General features: G+C 34.9%; 1 protein-coding gene across 1 annotated transcript in view; it reads left to right on the top strand.

Annotated features, from left to right (window-relative positions):
• Positions 1-22,025, top strand: part of LOC137386464 (ubiquitin carboxyl-terminal hydrolase CYLD-like) — a 72,402-nt gene that overhangs the window by 27,225 nt on the left and 23,152 nt on the right. The window contains exons 11-15 of the mRNA XM_068072840.1: positions 4,440-4,666; positions 5,738-5,900; positions 7,593-7,819; positions 12,772-12,940; positions 14,032-14,204. Coding sequence (XP_067928941.1) covers positions 4,440-4,666; positions 5,738-5,900; positions 7,593-7,819; positions 12,772-12,940; positions 14,032-14,204 — 959 coding nt within the window. The remainder of the gene's footprint in view (positions 1-4,439; positions 4,667-5,737; positions 5,901-7,592; positions 7,820-12,771; positions 12,941-14,031; positions 14,205-22,025) is intronic.

Raw genomic sequence — 22,025 nt, 5'->3', positions numbered from 1 at the left:
TATCACACCAAGTTCCAATGTTAACTGTATTGATCTGGATGTGAGCAGGGCTGAAAAAACTGGCCAACTCCTGCTACATTCTCTGGCTAGAAAGAAAAAGAAAGAAGAGACATAAGCTGAGGAAGGTGAAGATGAGGAGTTCGGTGATGAGGATTTTTTTTTAACTCAAATGTGATGAGTGTATCAAGTTCTTGACCGATGTCGAAGTAGTGGGAAGTAGAAATAGTGATGACATAACACTAATCTCAGTTAAAAACAGAGGAGGATTGGTGACCAGATTGATAGGCCGAATATGAATTGCTGCAGAAAAGTGCCTACGTTCACACATGGAGAGCTGTGGTATCACACAGAGAGCTTTTAAACAAGTAACATCACAGACAGTAACATATATGTCTTATTGCATAACCTCCATCAAGGTTTTACATGTTTAGTGCATGCCAACAGTCTACTCAAAACTATAGTAAATCGCTATACTAAAATCAGAAAACACTATGCCGCTTCAAAGCAGGAACCTAGTTCAACCAACCTTAGACAAAAACTATCTCGTCTAGTTATTTTCAGTCATGTCTAATGGGTGTTTAATACAGTGGTCCAGCGTAACTGCTTCTAAACCTCATTCGATTCAATAGTTTGTTATTAGTTTAATTTCTATTTGGTCACTCTTTGTATTATCAATAATATAGAAGCTTCTAAATCATTGGTATTATTCATTACCATGTGTGTAAGATTCTTGCCTTTCTCATCCAAAGTCATTACAGTCATACTTCGACTTACGAGCTTAATGCGTTCAGAGACTGAGCTCGTATGTCAATTTACTTGCATGTTGGTGCAGTTTATTTATATATAGAACAATTAAATATATATTGATAGGTTTTCATACTCTGAAAATGCAAATAAAACACTCAAAACAATATAATGTAACAGAAAGAACATGTTGGTTGTTGTCCTAACTTACCACATGCTTTCAAAAAGCAACAAATAAAAAGAATGCAAGGAAATGTGATTAATTAAAATGTAAAATTAAATACATACAATAGCGGCTAACGCTAGCATTTGCCAGAGAGGGAGAGATAAGTTATCCTTCATTACAACAGTTGACTTTGATAAATTTAGATTTTATCCAAGTCTTAAAAGACAAAATTAAAAGCAAACCTAAAAGCAAACTTTAATCTTTAACTTAACGTAATTAAAGTTTCTTCGGCGTTCATAGTTTCAAGTTTCTTGCTGGTTAGCTAATTTTTTTTCTGTTTCACTCTCGCGACCAGCCTGCCGTTTTAAGAGAAACCTATCTAAGGACGTTTGCCTTTGTCGCCCTTTCAACGTGTTGCGATCAGGACGAACACAGTTGTTGTCACCAAGAGTTAATGCACGACCGCTAGCCAACTTGTCCGAATGTCTATTTTTTATAGTCTTGATAGATAGCACCGGCCATTTTACGTAGCATCGTTTCAGTTACGCAGTCACTGGCCAATTGTTTGTCTTTTATCCAAAACCTGAGCAGTCTCTCCATCAGTGGTCGCTGCATCATTTAGAAACTATGGTTAGTCCTTTTGCAAACTAAATGCCTTGAATATAATCCTTGTGTTCGATAATTGTGGATGTATTTCTGTCATATTGTTGAGCAAGCTCAATCACGCATACATCTTTTGCATATTTTTCAATAATTTTCCATTTAATATCAATTGTTATCATTCGCTTTTTCTTTGCATTATCTATCCTTTTACTGGCAAACTTTCGGTCTACGCACGGTACTTTTAATTCTCATAATTCTGCACTGAAAATCGCGCACAAAAAACATGGTACAAAAGTATAATCTGAGCAGTTGAAAAATACAGAGTGATGCTGTTCTCATAAAACACCTCCGACATACTTGGCAACTGTCTCATGTGCTCATATCTCAAACATGGCTCGTATTTTAGTGCTAAAACTTGCTTAAAAGCTGGCTCGTACCTCAAGTCTCTCGTACATTAGGGCACTCGTAAGTTGAAGTATTACCGCATATAAGTTTTACATATTTTCAATAAAATATGCAGTCTCAGATGCACAAACTATGGAAAAATTGAGCAGTTTTTAGTGCTAAGTCAATAGGAGTTAATAGATCAGCTGATTCGCTTTGCACATCACCATGACGTTGCGTCATGCTAATTATAGGCCTCACTTGTTTTGATTATTCGCATATCTAGGGTTTACTATATCTATGGATGTAAATATCAAAAGCTTGGAAGAGTTGCTTGCTTTAAGGAAGTATATCTGGAACATTAGTGAGTTTTTGTTATCTGGCATATAATTCAATTCATGTTTTATATGTTTCTAAAAGACAAGATTGTGTATAAAATTAGAATCTGTTTTTTGTGTTAATAATTGTTTATACTCCAAACTATGTAGGCTTGTAGTTGTAAGATATTGAATCTTTTGTCACGTGTTATCTACAACATTTAGAAATTGCATACTAAAAATTCTTTACAACTATTCATGTAAAGCCATATAAGATTCTGGCTAGTCCGTAACTCGACCCTTTTCTATTGCCACCATCTCTGCACTGTTTGCAGAGATGGTGGCAATAAATGGTCGCAGCTTTTGTGAAATATATTTATAATATAAATGCAAATATATTCATATAGCACAACATGTAATTGTAAAGTCACAGACATAGCTATTGTAATGATCTTAGGAAAATGTTGCCTTTGTATATGGCTTTGTCCCCTTTTCTGTCCCACTCAGTTGGCTTCCTGCTCAGTAGTCCCACCCAGCATGCAGTGTATCCGGAGAGCGTATTCGCTAGGCTACGCTTGGATAGCTGATCTCAATTGTGGCTCAGCTGCTGAAAAACATTCAAAACATTGCTGCTAGCCTGATACTATAGTAATAGTTTATATATTTATATCCTCGAATATGCAAAAGAAATACTAAAGCACTCTATTCAGGAAGGAGTTTTCCTTAACCCTGTGAGCCACCCAATTCTCACTAAATATAGCTAGTAACCAAGACAACATCTTAAAATAATTAGCAGTTTTTATTGTTATGCCTTTTGTGTTTGCAAGCTTCAAACAGCTTACATATTTTAGCCATGAGAGAAATAATGATCAGAGAAAATGCAGTAATATAAAGGTTTTATTTTAGTGCAATGAATTAAATACTAAGAGTAAAAGTAATAGAATAAGAGATTTGAAAAAGCTTGTATTGTTTGATCAACATGGTAAAATTAATTGTGCCCCACGTTCACCTCTTCCACATCTCTATTACGTTCCGAACTCATAATTGGTTTGTTCTAACTACACATTGCTATCAAAAGATTACTTTAATGCGAATGTTAATATAGTCAGTGCTCATGTATAGTTTGGACTGATGAGCCAAGAACAATCAATATGCTTAAAATTGTCTAAGGCTGGCATGTTGTATCCGCCATCAAAGACACTGATAAATTCCTCCAGTGCCCTATTGTAAATCAATTTTATATGATGTCCCAGTCAATCTTCATGGTTATAATACTTGGGTTGTCATAGCAATCATGCAAGCTGCTTAAAGAACAAACATTTGCTGTTTGGTCTCAATTTACTCCAGGACTGCCACCTCTAATCAAAAAACAGAGGTCATTAGGTCAATTTGCCTAGCTAGTTGTATCAGGATTTCTTTTCCTGTCCAAAACATTTCTGAGTCTGCAGCCTGGTATTTGTTTAACCCAAGTTGCTATTTATTCTTTATTCATGTTCTTGATGTTGTTATTAGTAATGTTTTGTTATCATTGACAATACAATGATTATTTGAACCATTTTGAGTTTTAATGGTTATTTACCTTAAACCTCCATATTTATAGGCACTATGAAGAATCACACTACACTAGAAATTTTAATGCTATATTAAGTGCATATCTTATTATACCAATAAAGAATATACACTTTTATCTGCATTGGTTTTTTAGATCAGCCTTTTTGTACAACTCTAGCCTTCAATTATTAATCTAAGTATTGTTTTCATGAGTATTTTACCAACTTTGTAGTGGCATAAAATCACCTAAACAGGCTTCAACATAGGCAAATGGTAGAAGTTTTCAATGCTGGTTTACAGAGCCATAAAGCAAAGTACTAGCTATATCCTCTGAGATCTGTACCATCGTGTGCAATTTCCCAAACTTGAGTTCGGTCTCTTAAATATGAGTTTGATCTGACTATATAGGTAATATATGTAGGTCTACGAATCTAGGTAATACAAGTCTAGTCTGAATGTACTAATATTTCTCTTACTTTGTATGAATGCGCCTCTCTATCATATTCTCACTGAATTAAAAACACACAGACTTATTGTGTGTACTTTAAAGCATCTGCTCCCAAGAAATTTATTTTGAGTTTGAACATGAAATGTCTGTAACTGCCGGAGTATATTTGTTTTCATGTAAAAAAAATCATAACCAATTGCAGAAACTTTCCCTTCCTATGTTGCAGAAGAGACGTTTCAAGCAACTGCAAGCGGAGCACGCATATCTATTCGTCACAATCACGGCTCTGAGTTTGATGAAGTAGTTGCTGGCGACATAGCAGGTTTTGCTCGTGGTGTGAGAGTGTATCTTAATTCAGATGAAAGTCGGAGTGGTAAAGTGAAATGGGTCGGCTGCAGCCATAACCGAGCATGTGATACTTTTGAAACAGACTTTATTGTCGGTATAAAAATGGTAAGTTTGTTGTAGTTGCTAGGTATGTTTACTGATCCGCTCACTCTCTCCGTCAGTCGAGGCAACTAAGACTGTCTATGGTTGTGAGTTACGAATGATAGTAGATATCCAATCAGTTCAATACCAAGCAGTTGTCTGCCATGAGTTTATATTTATCTGCTTCCATTTTAAATTCCTCTTAGCTACATCTTTAGAGATGAGTCTAGGCCTGCTTTGACTTTGCTTACCATCACATAGTAGTGAGTAGAACAGTTGACCCGGAAGCTCCACTCTCTGTCCATAGCCCAACCATGTCAGACTCTTTTTACTAAGGATGCCAGCTTATTGATGGTAGGCCTACCTTTTTTAAGATTTCTATGTTTATAATCTTGTCTCGCCACTTGACGTTCATGATGTCTCTCGAGTGTCTCATCATCAGGACATGTAGTTTCTTCACTTGGGTTGATAAATATGATCTTCTATAACCTTCTTTTCAAGAGCTGTACTCAGCTGCAGACAGGCTTAGTACAAAGTATATCCCTCACGCATGTCCTTCATGCAGTCAATAAACAATCGCTTTTTTGAAGCAATAGCCTCAATTCCTTAAATACACTTACTGTCTTGCTACTCAAATATATATTTGATGTTCTATAATAGGTGAGGATTGTTTGGTAATATTTTGAATGATAATATGTATTATATAGTATTGTTCATAACAAGGACTTGCATGAAGAACATTGGAGCTTTGATTATCCAAAGTCAAACATTTAGTATATCGATGTATGAAAACTGTACTTCTCACTCTTATGCATTCTATTTTATAGGAGAAAGTTATTATCATATTCACACTTCTGAAACTAACTCTTACATTATAGTGGGAATTGCATAACCACCCACCTTACTGCTTCATGTCCTGGTCATGGACTTCTCACACTACAATGGCGATCTTCATAAACGGAAAAAATATGCCTTGCAATTTTGTTTTTACATTGCTGCTATGTAATGTATTCATTTTCAGTAACACAGGTGACTATTAAAGTAGTTTGTTATGAACTGTCGTATTTTCTGAACTGTGTAAGTCTATTTAAACAGGATAAACCGGAGCAAGATTCATTTCCTGAGGGACTTACCGATGGTTCCTATGAAGGAGAAGATTTGGTTCGGTCTTCCAAGAAGGACATGAAATTTATTAAGCTTCAATACTGTTCTCTAGCAGATGTTCCTGTAAAGGACACAGTAAATGCAAAGGACAGAGGTATGTACATCTACCGTTCATATATTGTGCTCGTGTACTGATCAACGAGCTCTACAATCAATGTCTCATCACTAGTGATGCTAGAAATACTTGGGTGTGTCAAATAGAATAGTTTTTATATACGAGTGACTTTAGTTCATAAAGTTACTCATTTGAACAGATGGCTAGTTTACTATATAATGTCACCTTGTTCAAACTGTATATCCATTGTCTAAAGAAAATTGCTTGGCTTGGAAAGTTTCACACTTAAGTGGTTTAATAGTACATGACAAATATATGACACCCCTACTGTAACAGTGTAGCCTTAATAGACTACATTATAGACTTGCAGAGCAATCTACTTTGTAGGATTAGACTGCGGAAGTATGAGTTTGCACGCAGGCCAGACTTACCATATACCTTTCTCTCATATAAACCAACCTTAGAAAACAGCCCAAAAGCGGTGAATTTATAAAAATTCGTGTCTAAGCCGACCCTATGAATCGTAACATGCCATACACACCTATCACAGCAAACGGTTGCTGAAGAAAATTAATAAAATTGATGACGATTATTGTTATGTTTTACTTTTATTAATAGCAGTAAAAAGTTTTCAGCTGTACTAGCAGCACTCTTAATAAACTGCATGCAAATTGTATATAATGAGTGTAAACCCTCGAGTGATCACACATATTACCAACCAATCACAGACTGTTTTTTCTGTCATAGCAAACTATTATTAACCAAGCGCTGCTTCTCTATGTGGCTTTTCTTCAAGCGCAAGCCTTCAGTGTACTATGAAACAAGCTGTAAGTAACAGGCAATCAGCCACATATTTAGCACGGTTCAAGTTGTAGTTGTTGGAATTAAGTTAGCATAATTTTATTTCATTTGTGTGTGGCCAGAGTTGTGCTTATATAAACTGACCCCTTAGTTTGGTAAGAGGACATCCTCAAGTTTGGGAAACTCTGACACGCAAACAACAGGTTTGGGTTTAATTCCTAATAAGAGCACCATTGGTAGCAGAGTCACAGCTAGTCTTACATTGTTCTCTGCCACTGGGCGTGTCTCCAGTCATTGAGTTTTCCTTATCACTGAGCTCAGACATGTCCAGCCATAATTAGGGAGCCACTTTCACGGTTTCCCACAAGCCGAGTAATCACGAAGACCGAGTTGTTATCTTAGCATACAATGTACAGTATATTTATATAATAAATATAGTTGTATTAATATAGCAACGTCATGCATACATAAATATTACACAGTATAAGGATAAAGTGTCTCTCGTATGCAGGGAGCTGCTCGGCCTGCCTCTCCATCGCGTCTGTTCTTTCATCTGCTTCGTTCTTGTTGGCTTCGCCCACTTGCAGTTTCGCTTCCCGCCGTATGTTTGGTGGCTACGTGACCCGTGTTACTCCTGCCTTATCGCCGGCCCAGTCTCCGAGCGAGAGGGGGAGGCCTGGCCCAGCCTGTCACTTGGCTGTCACGCTGGCACCGGCTCTGCTCGCGATGCGTTTCCCTCACAACTCATAAAACCATGCACAGCGTCTGCTGAGCAGACATCATCCTCGATCTTTGATGGATTGCTCACACCATTTGACTACCAGCTAACCTTCGTATCACCTTCTCTTTTTTACTGTCACTAAACACATCTGATGTCACATTTCTTAGAACTGAAATTTCTTCATCATAAACTTTACCTTAACATTACAGAGTGGACAACTCAAACGACCGCTGATGGTCATCAGATAGAAACTCGTCACTCTCCAAACTCTAATTATGATGAAGTAGTCAGAGATGGTTTAGATGGTTTCCGTGTTGGTGTGAGAGTGTATCTTCTTTCGGAGAAGAGTCGGAGTGGTACAGTGGAATGGATCGGTTGCCACCACAACCGAGTGCCTGAGACCCCCAAATCAAAGTTCATTGTTGGCGTAAAACTGGCAAGTGGTTGTTTATATGATAGTTACAGATCATTTTGTCATTGAAGTACCTGTAGAGTTTTTATGCATATTTACTGTAGTATTGAAAAAGTAATCATCTGATGCATTGCTAACCCTACGGTATAGTAAACTATTTTATTGTTTGTTCATTACTTTAAACATGCAGTACATCAACGCTAAAAGTTTTTGTATATAATTATGCAAAAGGGAAGGATTGGGCTAATCATTATTGTAGTTATTGGCCAATCAGTAGTTATAGGCCTATATATGTTGACGTCATATTGGATATCAAGTACCTTATTAGATGACTGACACGTCTGAGGTTGACAAGCAAGGGAGGTGCTTGCCGAGAAGGTGTGCTGACAATATTTCATTGGCTCGCAATCTTGAATAATAATGATTTTGTCTTAGTTCATGAAGACAATATTGTTGGTATTCCTCAAATTTAACTGCAGCTCATGAATGATGCAGTTGCTTTTACTATGTTAATAAAATAACAACGACCATTGAACATAGATTATAGTTTATAAATACGTGTACAGTAGACACTCCTAACACGTATACTGTCTATAACGTAAATTCCAGATAACGTAAAGAGTTTATGTGAAATTTTGGCTTTGTACTATGTAAAAAATTCCATATAACGTAAAGTGTCAAACCGGGCGAGTTCTCTAATTCGATTTTAATGTTAATCTATCTCACCGAACTTGCAAGAGAAAGAGTGACATGCATAAAGCGTTATATCTACTATATATATACTATACAATTCTATGACATTCTAGTTCGTCGTGATAGATCGTCAGATGTGTCGACAAAACACAGCATGGGTAGCTGTGCAATTGCTCGGAAAAACTTGGAGGCGATCAATTGGTGCAGGTGTTACAGCGTCGGTCCACCAATTTGAATGTCACGATTTGGAATATCGTCGAAATATATCTTTTTTCCTAACCTTGACCCCTGGTTACAAATAGACGATGAATAGGTAGTACAGTTTTTTATAGTAAAAATATTTTGTTGTTTTGCTTTGTTGTAGGCGTATGAAATACAGGGAAACTCGGATAAATCGCTCTCGGATAGCTCGAACACATGGTTAACTCGAACGGATTTGTTTGGGCCGTTCCCACGCAATGAAAAATTGCTTTAGATAACTCGACCTTAACTTCACTAACTCGAACAGTTTTTTGCCCAACGGCTACTGGAGACGGTTGTTATCGCTTTAGAATATCACTTTATTCCAAGCCATAGAGATAAACATCAACTTTTAATAGTTCTTAGGCGTCATGATTACCACTATCGGCAAAATATTTTCGTTAACAACTTTTCTAAAGGTTTGCAAAAAATAAAATTTCACCAAACATCCGCTTTGGGATAAGCCTTCCGAAAGCAAGGAGAAGCGAGGTAACCTTCGGATAAACTTAAAGAAAAATGGCAAAATTGGTTTTTGTTAAAACGCTCAGAAGGAAAAAATGTATTTTTTTCTGAGCATTTCAAACGCGATCAAGTTTTGTCTATTTCAATCTAAAAATGATCTGGCAGTCACATCACCTAAAACAAAAAAGCAAATCTCAAGTAATAGGAAAATATTTATACTTTCTGATTAAAATTGTTAAAACATTACATGAGAGGCCCTTGCAACAAGCAATCTATACTTTTGATTTATATATAGTTTGTATATGTACTGATAAATACATGCTCTTGTGACAGTGTTCTCATAACTAGAATGCTTGAGAACTCGAACACGTTCTCTCAGTCCCGTGATGTTCAAGTTAACCGAGTTTCACTGTATTTGTTTTTGCAGAATAGACTTTGCTGTTTAAAAAAAGCAAATTTTTATAAATATAATGTCCAAGATGTGTGTTCTTCATCAATTTATTGTAAAATTATTGCAATCATGGTCTATAGAATCAGTCAAATTAATCAGCAAACAGGAGAAAAGTTGTCGATGCAAACCAGTGATACTGCCGTCACGGTGCAGCCCACAAATTGAACATTTTAAGTTGTTTTTCCTTTTTGTATGGCCAAAGGAGTTACCGTAAAACCTCTAATTGAATGCCATGGCGCTTTATTTTTTAACTATTTCTCCATAATGGAGGTGGCGTTGAAATAAAGGCAGGTGTTGTATTTTTCAAATGGCTCGTCAGAATTTTGGGAAGATAAATTTAGCCTTTATATATCCCGGATAATTTAGCCCCTATATTTCGCCCTCTTTTTTCGGTGGAGCGATATTAAACCTTTTGGATGCAATAAATCTGCTTACTTACCTCCAACTTGTCAAAGATCTCTTAATAAATACGCATTGAGAAACCGAAAAACATCTCTACCAATTGATATCTATCGCTTGCAATTAACCTGCGATGATATTATAGCCTGTGTACCGCTTTGCAATTTGTTGGAGCATTCAACTTTTATTTCTTTCTAAATTTGAAAATATATTGAATATTTTTATTTTATATCTATATTTAGCAATGTTGCGTGAAAGCTTATTGAAATCATTAATGTTGGCTACTGTCTTCTATTGCAAGTAAAAAGCTTGTTTTGGCTGCAAAATGACAAAACTAACTTTTTATGTGCAATAGAAAACGAGTTACAATGTATGAGCATCGATCCATTGTAAGCTGTGTTAAGATAGCCACAAGGATGCTATTTAATATTATGCTATAAATCTGCAAATTTGTAAGTTATATAACAACAATAACAAAAATGTACAAATTGCAACAAATATATGTTCATGAACAAGTGACATAAATTAACCATACTTATATTACATGCAGAAACAAAACTTAACACTTTTTAAACAAAAATATTTGCATCGTTTGCTCGGATAGCTACGTTCTGGTAATTGCTTTCGATGGTATGAACATCTTTTGGTTGTCTAAAACCTTCCACAATATCTTCTGACTTCAACTCTTCCTCTGCACTGGTAAACTAGTCGATACTAGCGTTCAAACAATTTTTTGGCAAAGCAATACTTTTACGCGTCGTATTTAGTACAAATGCACTGCGGGAAAATTATGCTTGCTAAATGCAAACTTGACCCTAGTTGTTCATCTACTATCGTAAATGTAAACCATTTTTTTATATACAAACTAAAATACTGGATCAATGCTCGGTGTTGCCCGTGTAATAAAAGTCTTTCCACAGAAAATTTACTTTTATTTAACATATAACAACAATTAAATTACCATTCTAACTTTCAAACTTTATATCGTGAGAAAAATGTTTTGTGCAGGTCAAATAGAACAATGAAATAAAACTACTACATATAAAAGTGTTTAAATGTAAATGGGAAATAATTAGCAAGTAATAGCCACATTAAGTCTGTTTTGCTTACGATAAAAGCTAATACGAACTGAGAAAACAAAATGAAAATCCTGAACATGTTGAATTAATAATAACAGTCCTTGCATAGAAGTGTGTGTATTAAAAAGGTTACTGTTTCACCAGAAGCTATCCATCAAAACGTTGAATACGACGATGCTGGTACCTCTCAACACTGGTACAAATGTAAAAATGAGATATTGGATTGTCTTTGCCTGACTGAACGGAGAGAGAATGTAGAGGCTATTCCTATTTGAGATAATACAATTGTCCGAATGAAAAGTATTAGCCTTGACCGCGATTTAGCAAGTGAACCTTACGAAAAGCTGCAAATAGAAGTTCACAAAACACGAAAATGCATCATGTTTCATAGAGCTAAAAGAGTTTCAATTAGTGCGTCATTCATGGTGTAAAATTGGGCAAAGGGTATATACAGTATATAGTAAGGGCTATGAATCGTAAGGACCTTGGTAGACTCGTGGTTAGGTAATTGGATCAAAAATTGTGGTTGCAATCTTCGTGAGTTCAAATCCAGCTGTGTGCGAGATTTAATTCAAAGATTTTAACAGCTTTAGCCGGACATACCAGAGGACAGACAGGCAAAGTTTGAGATTTACAAATATATATATATATATATATTAATATATGCCGTATATATAAATATTTCTATGGTGTTTTTTTATATTTACCATATTTCTATGGTGCAGCTTTCAAAGTTTTAACTAAAAATAACTTAAAAGCCTTTGAGTTCGACAACGAGAGAATTAATTGTTATTGATGTAAACAATTCATTATTAATACGATTTTGTGGACATTTTCTACTGATCCCTTGCTATTATGGGTTCGTAAAGATCAATGATAGTCAAATTGACGGTCAAATGGAGGTGGCATTCAATTGGAGAGTGGCGCTTAATTAGAGAGTGGCCCACAATTTCTCAACCCTTCTCTCAGGCTGTTGGTTAGATAGAGGTGGCGTTCATATAGAGGTGGCATTCAATTAGAGGTTTTGCTGTAGTTCTAAAAGATCTTGAAATGGATTAGGCAATTTAAGATGTATTTTATGTTCCCTATAATGTAAACGTTCCTGGAACCGATTATTTACATTGTAGGAGTGCCTACTGTGTTTGTGTTGTCAGTGCTTGTCTGTTCGAGATAATCTTCGGGAAGAAATCTACTGCATAGAGCATTATCATAGCTAATTATTATAGCTAATTATTATAGCTAGTTATCATAGCTAATTATTATAGCTAATTATTACAGCTAGTTATTATAGCTAGTTATTATAGCTAAATATTTTAGCTAATTATTATAGCTAGTTATAGCTAATTATTATAGGTAATTATTATAGGTAATTTTTATATCCAATTATAGCCGTTTTTGCCTTTTGCATGTTGACAGTATCTTTTGTTTCTACTATCTCTCTGTTATTATTTTTAATTGAGCTTTACAAATTTCTGCTTTACAAATGTTAATATATGCACACCTTCTTTAACAGTTCGCTTTCACTGGGTAAATCAGTTATCTAGATCATACGTAGTCACTCGCATACATAAACTCATAGACTTTGCAGCACTAATTAGGGACTGAGATGAGATTTCTCTTGGTTTTACTAAGATGTGAAATCAATGTAACAGGATAATCCCGATCTAGAGACTATACAGGATGCACTAACTGATGGTGTATGTAATAAAGAACGACTGGTGACCTCTTCCAAGATGGACATGAAGTTTGTTGAACTCTTGCAATGTTCACTACTGCAAGATGAAGTACCAGAAACTGGCAGAGGGGGTGCTGAATACAATGGTGTGCATTTTTAGTCTCTGCATAGGGTAAATAGGTGGTTGTTTCTGTCTGATTCTTTAATTTTTTTAAACAAACTAAGATTTCTATAGCTTGTAAAAAAATGAAATATTACCGACATGTATATAGTTCTGTGCACATCACAGTTTTAGATAAACTTATTACAATTGACCAAATTTGGTTGTTGAATGTTCAACTAGTCTTAACTATTGGAGTATAAAGACTTAGTTATACACTTCTAGAGGTTCAATAGATACTACATGTACTTGTAGTTATACGCTTGTAGAAAATCAATAGATAATACATGTACTTTTAGTTATACACTTGTAGAAGTTCAATAGATAATACATGTACTTGTAGTTATACACTTGTAGAAGGTCATTAGATATTACATGTACTTTTAGTTATACACTTATAAGAAGGTCAATAGATAATACATGTACTTTTAGTTATACACTTGTAGAAGGTCAATAGATAATACATGTACTTTTAGTTATACATTTGTAGAAAGTCAATAGATGATACATGTTCTTGTAGTTATACGCTTGTAGAAGGTCAATCAATAATACATGCACTTTTAGTTATACACTTGTAGAAGGTCAATAGATGGTACATGTACTTGTAGTTATACATTTATAGAAGGTTAATAGATAATACATATACTTGTAGTTATACACTTGTAGAAGGTCAATAGATAATACATGTACTTGTAGTTATACATTTATAGAAGGTTAATAGATAATACATATACTTGTAGTTATGCACTTGTAGAAGGTCAATAGATAATACATGCACTTGTGGTTATACACTTGTAGAAAGTCAGTAGATAATACATATAATTGTAGTTATACACTTATAGAAGGTCAATAGATGATACATGTACTTGCATTCATCAAGTTGCATATTCTTGTTTGTTGTTTAGTTTGTGCATTATTTTTGTGTGAGTCGCTCTGTAATTCTATTGGTTTACTAAAGCTCTGGTCTTGGTAATCTATTGGTAGGAGAGTGACAATCGTGCAACTTGGTAGATTAGGAATAGTCGTAAAAAACATTTCTTCGCTGTATCTGTTAAAACCGTTGTTTTTATGTTACAGATCGTAACCTCAGTCTTCGCTCTTCCCAGTTGGCATCACATTTGCACAAGACTACTATTGGTCAACATAACTCTGGAGTTACCTGTGTGTCTGACTCACCAGAAACTGGACAACATCATTCAGAGAGGCTACAGCAGAGACAGAACCAACAGAATGCTGTCAGTTCTTCAATAGTAAGTATCTCTATTCAAACTTTTATCAAAGCTACATGTATTAAGTTAATTGAACACCCAGAAGAGACAAGGAGATAAGCTATTCAAAGTAACGTTACTCAGGCTGATTTCTAATAGCATTGCATGAAATTTGGAGTAACTGATGAAGATACGAATTTTACGGAATTATTTTACATATTCTATTAAGTATACATGTACAGTAGCAACTCTTACTACCTAAATAATCATTCCAGTAACATTTAGGTTTTAGGGATTTTAATTCATAAGAAAAATAAAATACATGTAAATTGCTTAATTCATTCTAGGATACCCTAGGACACTTATGTATTCGCCTCATCTAACTTTAGTTTTTTCGTGAAGTCATCTTCTCGCGAAAGTTTCATGTGCGAAACTAAACTATCATAACAAACGAGCGAAAATGCGAAATTAAATAGCTTTGTTCATTGATAGTCCAAGAAACAAATGGCAGCAAGCGATCAAATTGCATTATCGATCTCGGCCACACAATTCTACCTGCAGTTCACAATTACAAACTAGTCCCAAATTGAAATTTTTTTTGTCGATGAGCTGAACCTGAGGAATCTAATTATGTTTGTTCCACGGCATTTATTTTCACATCACTATATTTTCGCACTCATCAGAGCTGCGAAATTAAGCTGCAGCGAAATTTTACTCTGTATACTACTCACGAAACGAAATACTAGCAAAATATAAGTGTCCTAGGGTATTGCTAAACCCCCCTGTTTGGCTATACAAGAAGGAAAAAAACTTGACATAACTTTTTAATTTGTGGGCTGTACCGTAACTGCAGTATTATTTGTTTGATCGACAACTTTTTTACTTTTTATGATCAATCTCACTGGTTTTATAGTTCATGATTGCTGTAGTTTTACAATATTTTGATGGGAAACACATATCTTCGACGTTTGTCTACAAAGATTTGCATATTGTTTCAAACAGCAAAGTAAAGCTAATAACAGATATTTTATATGTCTACATCAGAGCGAAACAAAAAATATTTCTACTATAAGAAGCAGTACCACCTGTCCATCGCCTGTTTGTACCTAGGGGTCAAGGTTAGGATAAAAAATAACTTTCGTCGATATTTCAACTCATTTTGATTGGTGGACCGACGCTGTAACACTTGCACCTATCGATTGCTTTTAAGAATTTATTAATAATTGCACAGCTCTGTTTTTTCGACGCATCTGACGATCTGTCACAACGAACTAGAATGACATGGAAACTGTATATGTAATAGATGAAACGCTATACACACACGTCTTTTTTCTGGAAATTGCTGCGAGATAGATTAACATTCAAATAGAATTTGAGAACTTTTTGAGAACTTAGAATTTTTTACGTATTAGTAAAGAAAACTTTCACTCACATAAATTCTTTATGTTATCTGGAATGTATGTAAGAAGGAGCGTCTATTGCATATGTATAAATTACGATCACCATAGATGTATGTATCACCATATATATGATTATAGCTGTGTATATTAGTATAATCTTTGAGGTATATATTAATATAAATCTCAGTGTTTGTCTATCATCTGTGTTTAATGTGTCCAGTTATAGCGATAAAGCTTTAAGCATGGAAAATCTGCTTCGCAGTTGATTTGAACCCTGAACTTCTAGGTTTGCAAGCAGACATTCTATCCACTTCACTATATTGTCCTTGCCATGCTATAGAATAATTATGTTCATATTTATGCAGCACTTGCGCAAATACTAACATAACTGACACGTAACGCCATGACACGTCGTAACATCAAGCTGGCTTCACAGCTCTTATTATTATATATCAGATATAGACTAGCTTAATTAAAGGTTGACTTGCAACAAAATTTACATTACAGTTATTTGGTATCAAAAGATTCACCATGTCTTACTCTGTTGTGTTGTAGGTGCCAAATGTGTGGAAATGTGATTACAAGCTCTTAAAAGCTCTTAAAAGCTCTTAAAAGCTCAATAGCGAAAAGCCGCCGTAGATTGGAATCTGTTTATTTCTGTGACGTAGTCATTACAGTTTGGTTATCGTCTTATCACATGATGTTCACACGTGAATTGAAAGGCCAATAAAAAGCTCAATATAAAACTTATCGTAGCACTAGTTTATGACAAACACTTCGGGTTTTACCGAAGCCCCGGTATCAAATATAGATGCTCGCTACTTTACAGTTTTGTTTCGGCATTATTCAATCGTCAAGTCGTAATCTGATCATGTGACCCATTACTTCGCAAATAATTTTTGCAGCACTTTTCGATTATCACAGGTGACCAACAGGCTCGTCATAATTATCAGACAATGATGTGTACTCCTTCAAGCTAAGACTGAAAAGTTTAACAATTTTTTACGGCAAGTTATAAGATATCAGTGCTAAAAGTGACAGCATTACAATGACGATAAAACAGACGCGTAAGAACAATAGACATGGTTTTATTGAACGCGCGAAGTATATTTGTGAAAATATTTCGACGACTGAAGTTGCATGAAAGTGTAAACAGAAACCATCCTGTAACAACTACGTCCCATTTGAGCCGTTTTGGAAAACGAATCCAAACTACGGCGGTCTCGTGTGGCTGCAATTAACTGTTCGTTTTTGAGCTTTTAAGAGCTTGTAATCACATTTCCACATATTTGGCACCTACAACACAACAGAGTAAGACATGGTGAATATTTTGATACCAAATAACCGTAATGTGAATTGTGTTGCAAGTCAACCATTAAGTTACTCAAAATCATCAATTAATTATTTTATTACTATGCAACGCCGGGCATTCAGCTAGTTAATTAATCTATATATACCGTAAAACTTCTACTTGGTTGTTATGGTCCTCTATTTTGCAACCTTTCATCTATATTGGCGGTCAAATAGAGGTGGCATTGAAATAGAGGCTGGTGTTGCATTTTTCAAATGGCTCGCCAGAATTTTAATAAGACAAATTTAGCCCGTTAGTAGTGAAGTAGATGTCATCTATATTTTGCACTTTTTTTCCAGTAGAGCAACATTAACTTTTTTAGCTGCAATACATTTGCTAACTTACCTCCAACTTGTCAAAGATCTTTTAATAAATTTGCACTGAGAAGTTGAAAAATATCCTTGCAATTAACCTGCAGTATTATAGTAGCCCGTGTCTTGCTTGGCGATCTGTTATAGCTTTCATTTTTTATTTCCTTCTAAATTTGAAAACATTTTTATTTTACATCTATGTTTACCAATGTTGCATAAAAGCTCATTGCACTCATTGATATATTTACTACAGTTTGTGGCCAAAACTAGCTTTTTCATGCGCAATAAGAAAGGAGTTACGAGCGTCGACCCATTGTAAGATCAGATTACGAAGGATGCTATCAAACAATAGGCTATAAATCTGCAAATTTATAAGTTATATAACAATAATCTAGCAAATGCTACAAATATACATGTATATATTCATGAACAAGTGACATAAACGAACCATACTTATAATACATGCAGAAACAAAAATTAATGTTTTTGAAACAAAAATATTTGCATTGTTTGCTCGGCCCGCTGTTTTCTGATTGTTGCTTTTGATGGAATGAACATCTTCTGGTTGTTCAATATCTCCCACAATGTCTTTTGACCTCAACTCTTTTTCTGCACCGCTGAACTAGTCGATATTTGCTTCAAAACAATTTTTTAGCAGAGCAAAACTTGTAAGTTGTGCATTTTTTACAAATGCAACGCGTAAAGGTTTTGCTCGCTAAGCACAACTTTTAGCCTTAACTTAGTTGTTCATATACCACTGTGAATGTAAACCGTTTTTCACATACTTCGAAGTATCAAGACCCGTTAAGCAAGGAACTAATACTAGCCTCATATAGTTACTGGTATTAATTATTTCTATGGTATTGCTTCCAAAGTTTTAACGAAAAAAGATGAAAAGCCTCGGAGTTAGACAACAAGAGAATTAATTGTTATTAATGTAAATGATTCATTATTAACACGATTTTGTGGACACTTTTCTACTGATCGTTTGTTTTATGGGTTCATGAAGATCAAAGAATGGCAAATTGGCGATCAAATGGAAGTAGCGTTCAATTTTGTAACCCGTCTCTCATAGTAGCGAACAAATAGAAGTGGCATTCGAATAGAGGTTTTACGGTGTATATAAATATCAGTGTTTGTCGTTTGTTCGTTGGTCTGTCAATGGTGTATCCAGTGATACCGATAAAGTTTTAGGTACGAAAAATCCACTTCGCACTGGATTTCAACTAGGATTCCCTAGGTCTGCAGACAGGCATGCTAAACCACTAGGCCAAGCGGCCTACATTACTATAAAATGGAATAATTGTTGTGGTTATACTCATTGCATCGGTTAGCATGCGTATAACAATATTGTGTGACGCGTAATATCACACGAACTGGCATTACAGCTTCATGGCTTTTATGTTAGTAAGTTTAGCAATATATGTTACTAGCTTAAGTTACTCAAATTAGCCACTTTGTTAAATTTGCTGTTGGCAAATTATTCAACTTAGCCAATGGCAACTATATTACCTGCAACAGTTTATAAGCTGTTTTTATAACTCGTGCAACGCTGAGCATTCACCTAGTATCCTCATAAATGGATACATTGATAAATTGATATCATCACGCCGGTATATATGTACATATTAATGACAGCCTGGGTGTGTGCAGTCAAACATACAGAATTAATCCATTGTGATGTTTGCTTCATCTGTCGAAACTCATATATTGGAGCAATTATTCTTATATATGAGTTCATTGTGTTTTGTTTCATTCATTGCAAAGCCCAAAAACAACAATACTTCAAATAAAAACATAGAGCGTTAAAACAAATGCATTATACAGAACTAGGCAAAAAAATACATGTTTAGGAAAACACTACCTGGATGCCCTGCGCTGCACAGGTAATAAAAAACAGCTTATAGACATTACATTACCTACTACATTACCTTATACATTCATTAAATTGTAAGCTGTTTTATCACCCTTGAAGCCAGCTGGTAATTGTTACTGGTGACGCAGCATCGTTATGCTTATTTTAACCAATGTAATGAATATCTTCACTATTATTAATTGCTATGCTCAGTTGGACACAGTCTAATGAGTGAGATTTCTGCTCCAGATCTAGAGGTGCAGGCGGAGTTCAAGTCTAGTATGAACTGAATTAAAAGTTCCTAAAGCTATCGCTATAACTGAACAGACGAATGCCAGACACTTATATTTATATATAAACTAACTGCATTACCCAGTCTACGGGAACAGATTCACGTACAGCAAGAGGTTTATTGAGAGTTGTCTTTCATACTGTAAAGCAACTCCAAATATGCAGTCTACTGAAATTGTTGCCCTGATCAGACTATGCATACACATATGCACTCATACATGTCAATAATGTTGGGAGAACAATGGAAATCTGCAGTGTGTTTTACGGCTAGTCTACAATGCATCAGTCTCAAACCACTCAAATCGGAGTTGTCCTATTTTTGTACAGAAAACTGATAATGAAATTGACATTGCTAGGCAAATTGAAGTTCTTCAAACTGTCAGTGTTGAAAAATTTTGCATCTTTTAAGAAATTCTACAAAATATTTTGCTATCGCCAGCATTTATTAAATGGAGACTTCTATGTACATACTTAAAACCACTAGTCATGGCTCACCAGTTATTTGTCTATAGCATGTGCCTTGACATGGTATATACAAACAGTGCAGCAGTAATGTGGTTGTGTTGATCAAATTTATATGTATAACAGCACAGACTGTATGATGTCAAGGCAGATACAGCATTAGCACGTTACAATAATAAAACATAATGCCAACATGATAGCCTTTTTATGAGATACAATAAGGAAAACGAATGCATGAAAATATATATCTACTAAAAAATATGTTAAAAAATGCTGTGCAAGTGGATAACAGTATCGCAGAACATGAAGAACATAGCATGACATAACAATAACAGAATGTTAATTCCATGCAAGCATGACAAAATAATGTTAATTAATGTTAATTCAACGCAACACTTGCGGATAGACAACATTTTTTTTTTTTTTTGTCGGGTGTATGAACAGACAGTTTTAGGCTTGTGGCTACTTTTGAGCAGGCAACGTACAGCTGGCTATGGCTAAAGCAGGGTGATAGTAAGTCGATACCAGCTGCTCTTTTTCTCACCATCGCCTATCGCAACGCTCGGAGTAACCGTGCAAGTTCTGTAGTAGTAAGTTACAGTACTCGTAGCTGTAAAAAAAATTAGTAACTCAGCTGCTGAAGGAAATGAACATGTTTATTATCACAAACAGTGGCAAATCCAGCATTTTTAAGTAGTGGATGTGTGGCAATTTTATAAACAATACACCATTAAATGAGAAGTACTTACCTTTTTAAAGTACAAATATAGTAGGTAATTTTCGTCGCAAAAACATATTGTCTAGGTGGCCGGAAAAATCAATTGTTCTCGTGACCTTTCTCGTACGTGTTGGCAGTAAATATTAATTACATGTAATTCACTACTCATTAACTTACTTAATGAGTAGTGAATGTAATTTTATTACTCATATTAATTTAGTTCACTTCGTACGACCGAATCAAAAAAAGGAAAGACGGTTCTATAAGGTGGATTAACACACACATACGCACGCGCGCGCACACATAATTATACTGAGAGAATTTTTGCCGTTTATATAGTAGATTTGGTAATAACTTTGTACAGTAAATTGCTCTTTTGAGATTGATAAATTAGCGGTGTTGTAGTCATATAATAACAATCATTAAAATCCCACGGGATTTTGCACAGGAATTTCTAGTATGTTTATATCTTTTCCCTGCAATAGGAGAAATGCAATATTACAAGTAAAATGGCAAGCTGCGGTGTAATATACACAGGCAAGGGGGGCTGTATATCATTGGTCATAGCATTTAATATCAAGAAGTTATGGTATTTATCTAGATTTCTGTGTATATATCTAAAAAATTATGCTGAATTTAAAAATCTAAACAGATTTTAGCTGGTTGTCATAGAAATAGATGTATATCTATAAGAAACTGTAGGCCTATTACTTAATTTTGCAGAAACTAAAAACTGCTTGGCAGTACCACGATATTGGGCACAGCCGCAGTATCATCAACAAAGTCTTTAGAAAAATAATAACCGTAACATATATTGCACACCATTGGTCACTATATACTTCGATCTTGTAAATTCAAATGATTATTCTTACAATTATTAAATCTTATAATAATCTTATAAAATGGAATAATTATTCTTATAAATAAATATTGTAATAATCTTATAAGAATCGTTAGAAAAATATCATCGCCATTTCTTTTATTTTCTTTGGACATCAGTTGGAATACCAAAATACGCATTATAAGTGTCCAAAATGTCAGAGTTCGGTAGAATCGGCAAAAAAGAAACGATTACTTTTCAGTACTTCTACGTTAATTACAGAAACCTTTGGCAATTGGACAATGCCATAGACTGGTGAAATGTGCACGACTTAATGGTTTTACTCTCTGTCACACGGCAATATCGGCGTTTCGTTTGGCGGTCTAAATTTTAATTAAACTCTTGTCAAGTTGTAATTGCGATTTTAGGTCAAATTAATCTGTCTAGTTATATATAATCCGATCATATGGGTAAGTTTTAGGATATTGCAGTAACTTTTCAAAGACTTGGTAATATATTTAAATAGGTTTATATGTGTTTTGTATCATTATCATACTTAGACGACTCTACACAAAAATGGTTAAATTTTTTGATTGGATTTCGGTACAAGGGTTTGGTAACAGCCGCTAACGGATAATTTTTCGGGAGTTGTGTG

The sequence above is a fragment of the Watersipora subatra genome, chromosome 1 (genome assembly GCF_963576615.1).
Source record: "Watersipora subatra chromosome 1, tzWatSuba1.1, whole genome shotgun sequence".
NCBI classification, from domain to species: domain Eukaryota; kingdom Metazoa; phylum Bryozoa; class Gymnolaemata; order Cheilostomatida; family Watersiporidae; genus Watersipora; species Watersipora subatra.
The sequence above is the reverse complement of the archived record's forward strand: the minus strand, read 5'-3'. Positions and strand labels throughout refer to the sequence as shown.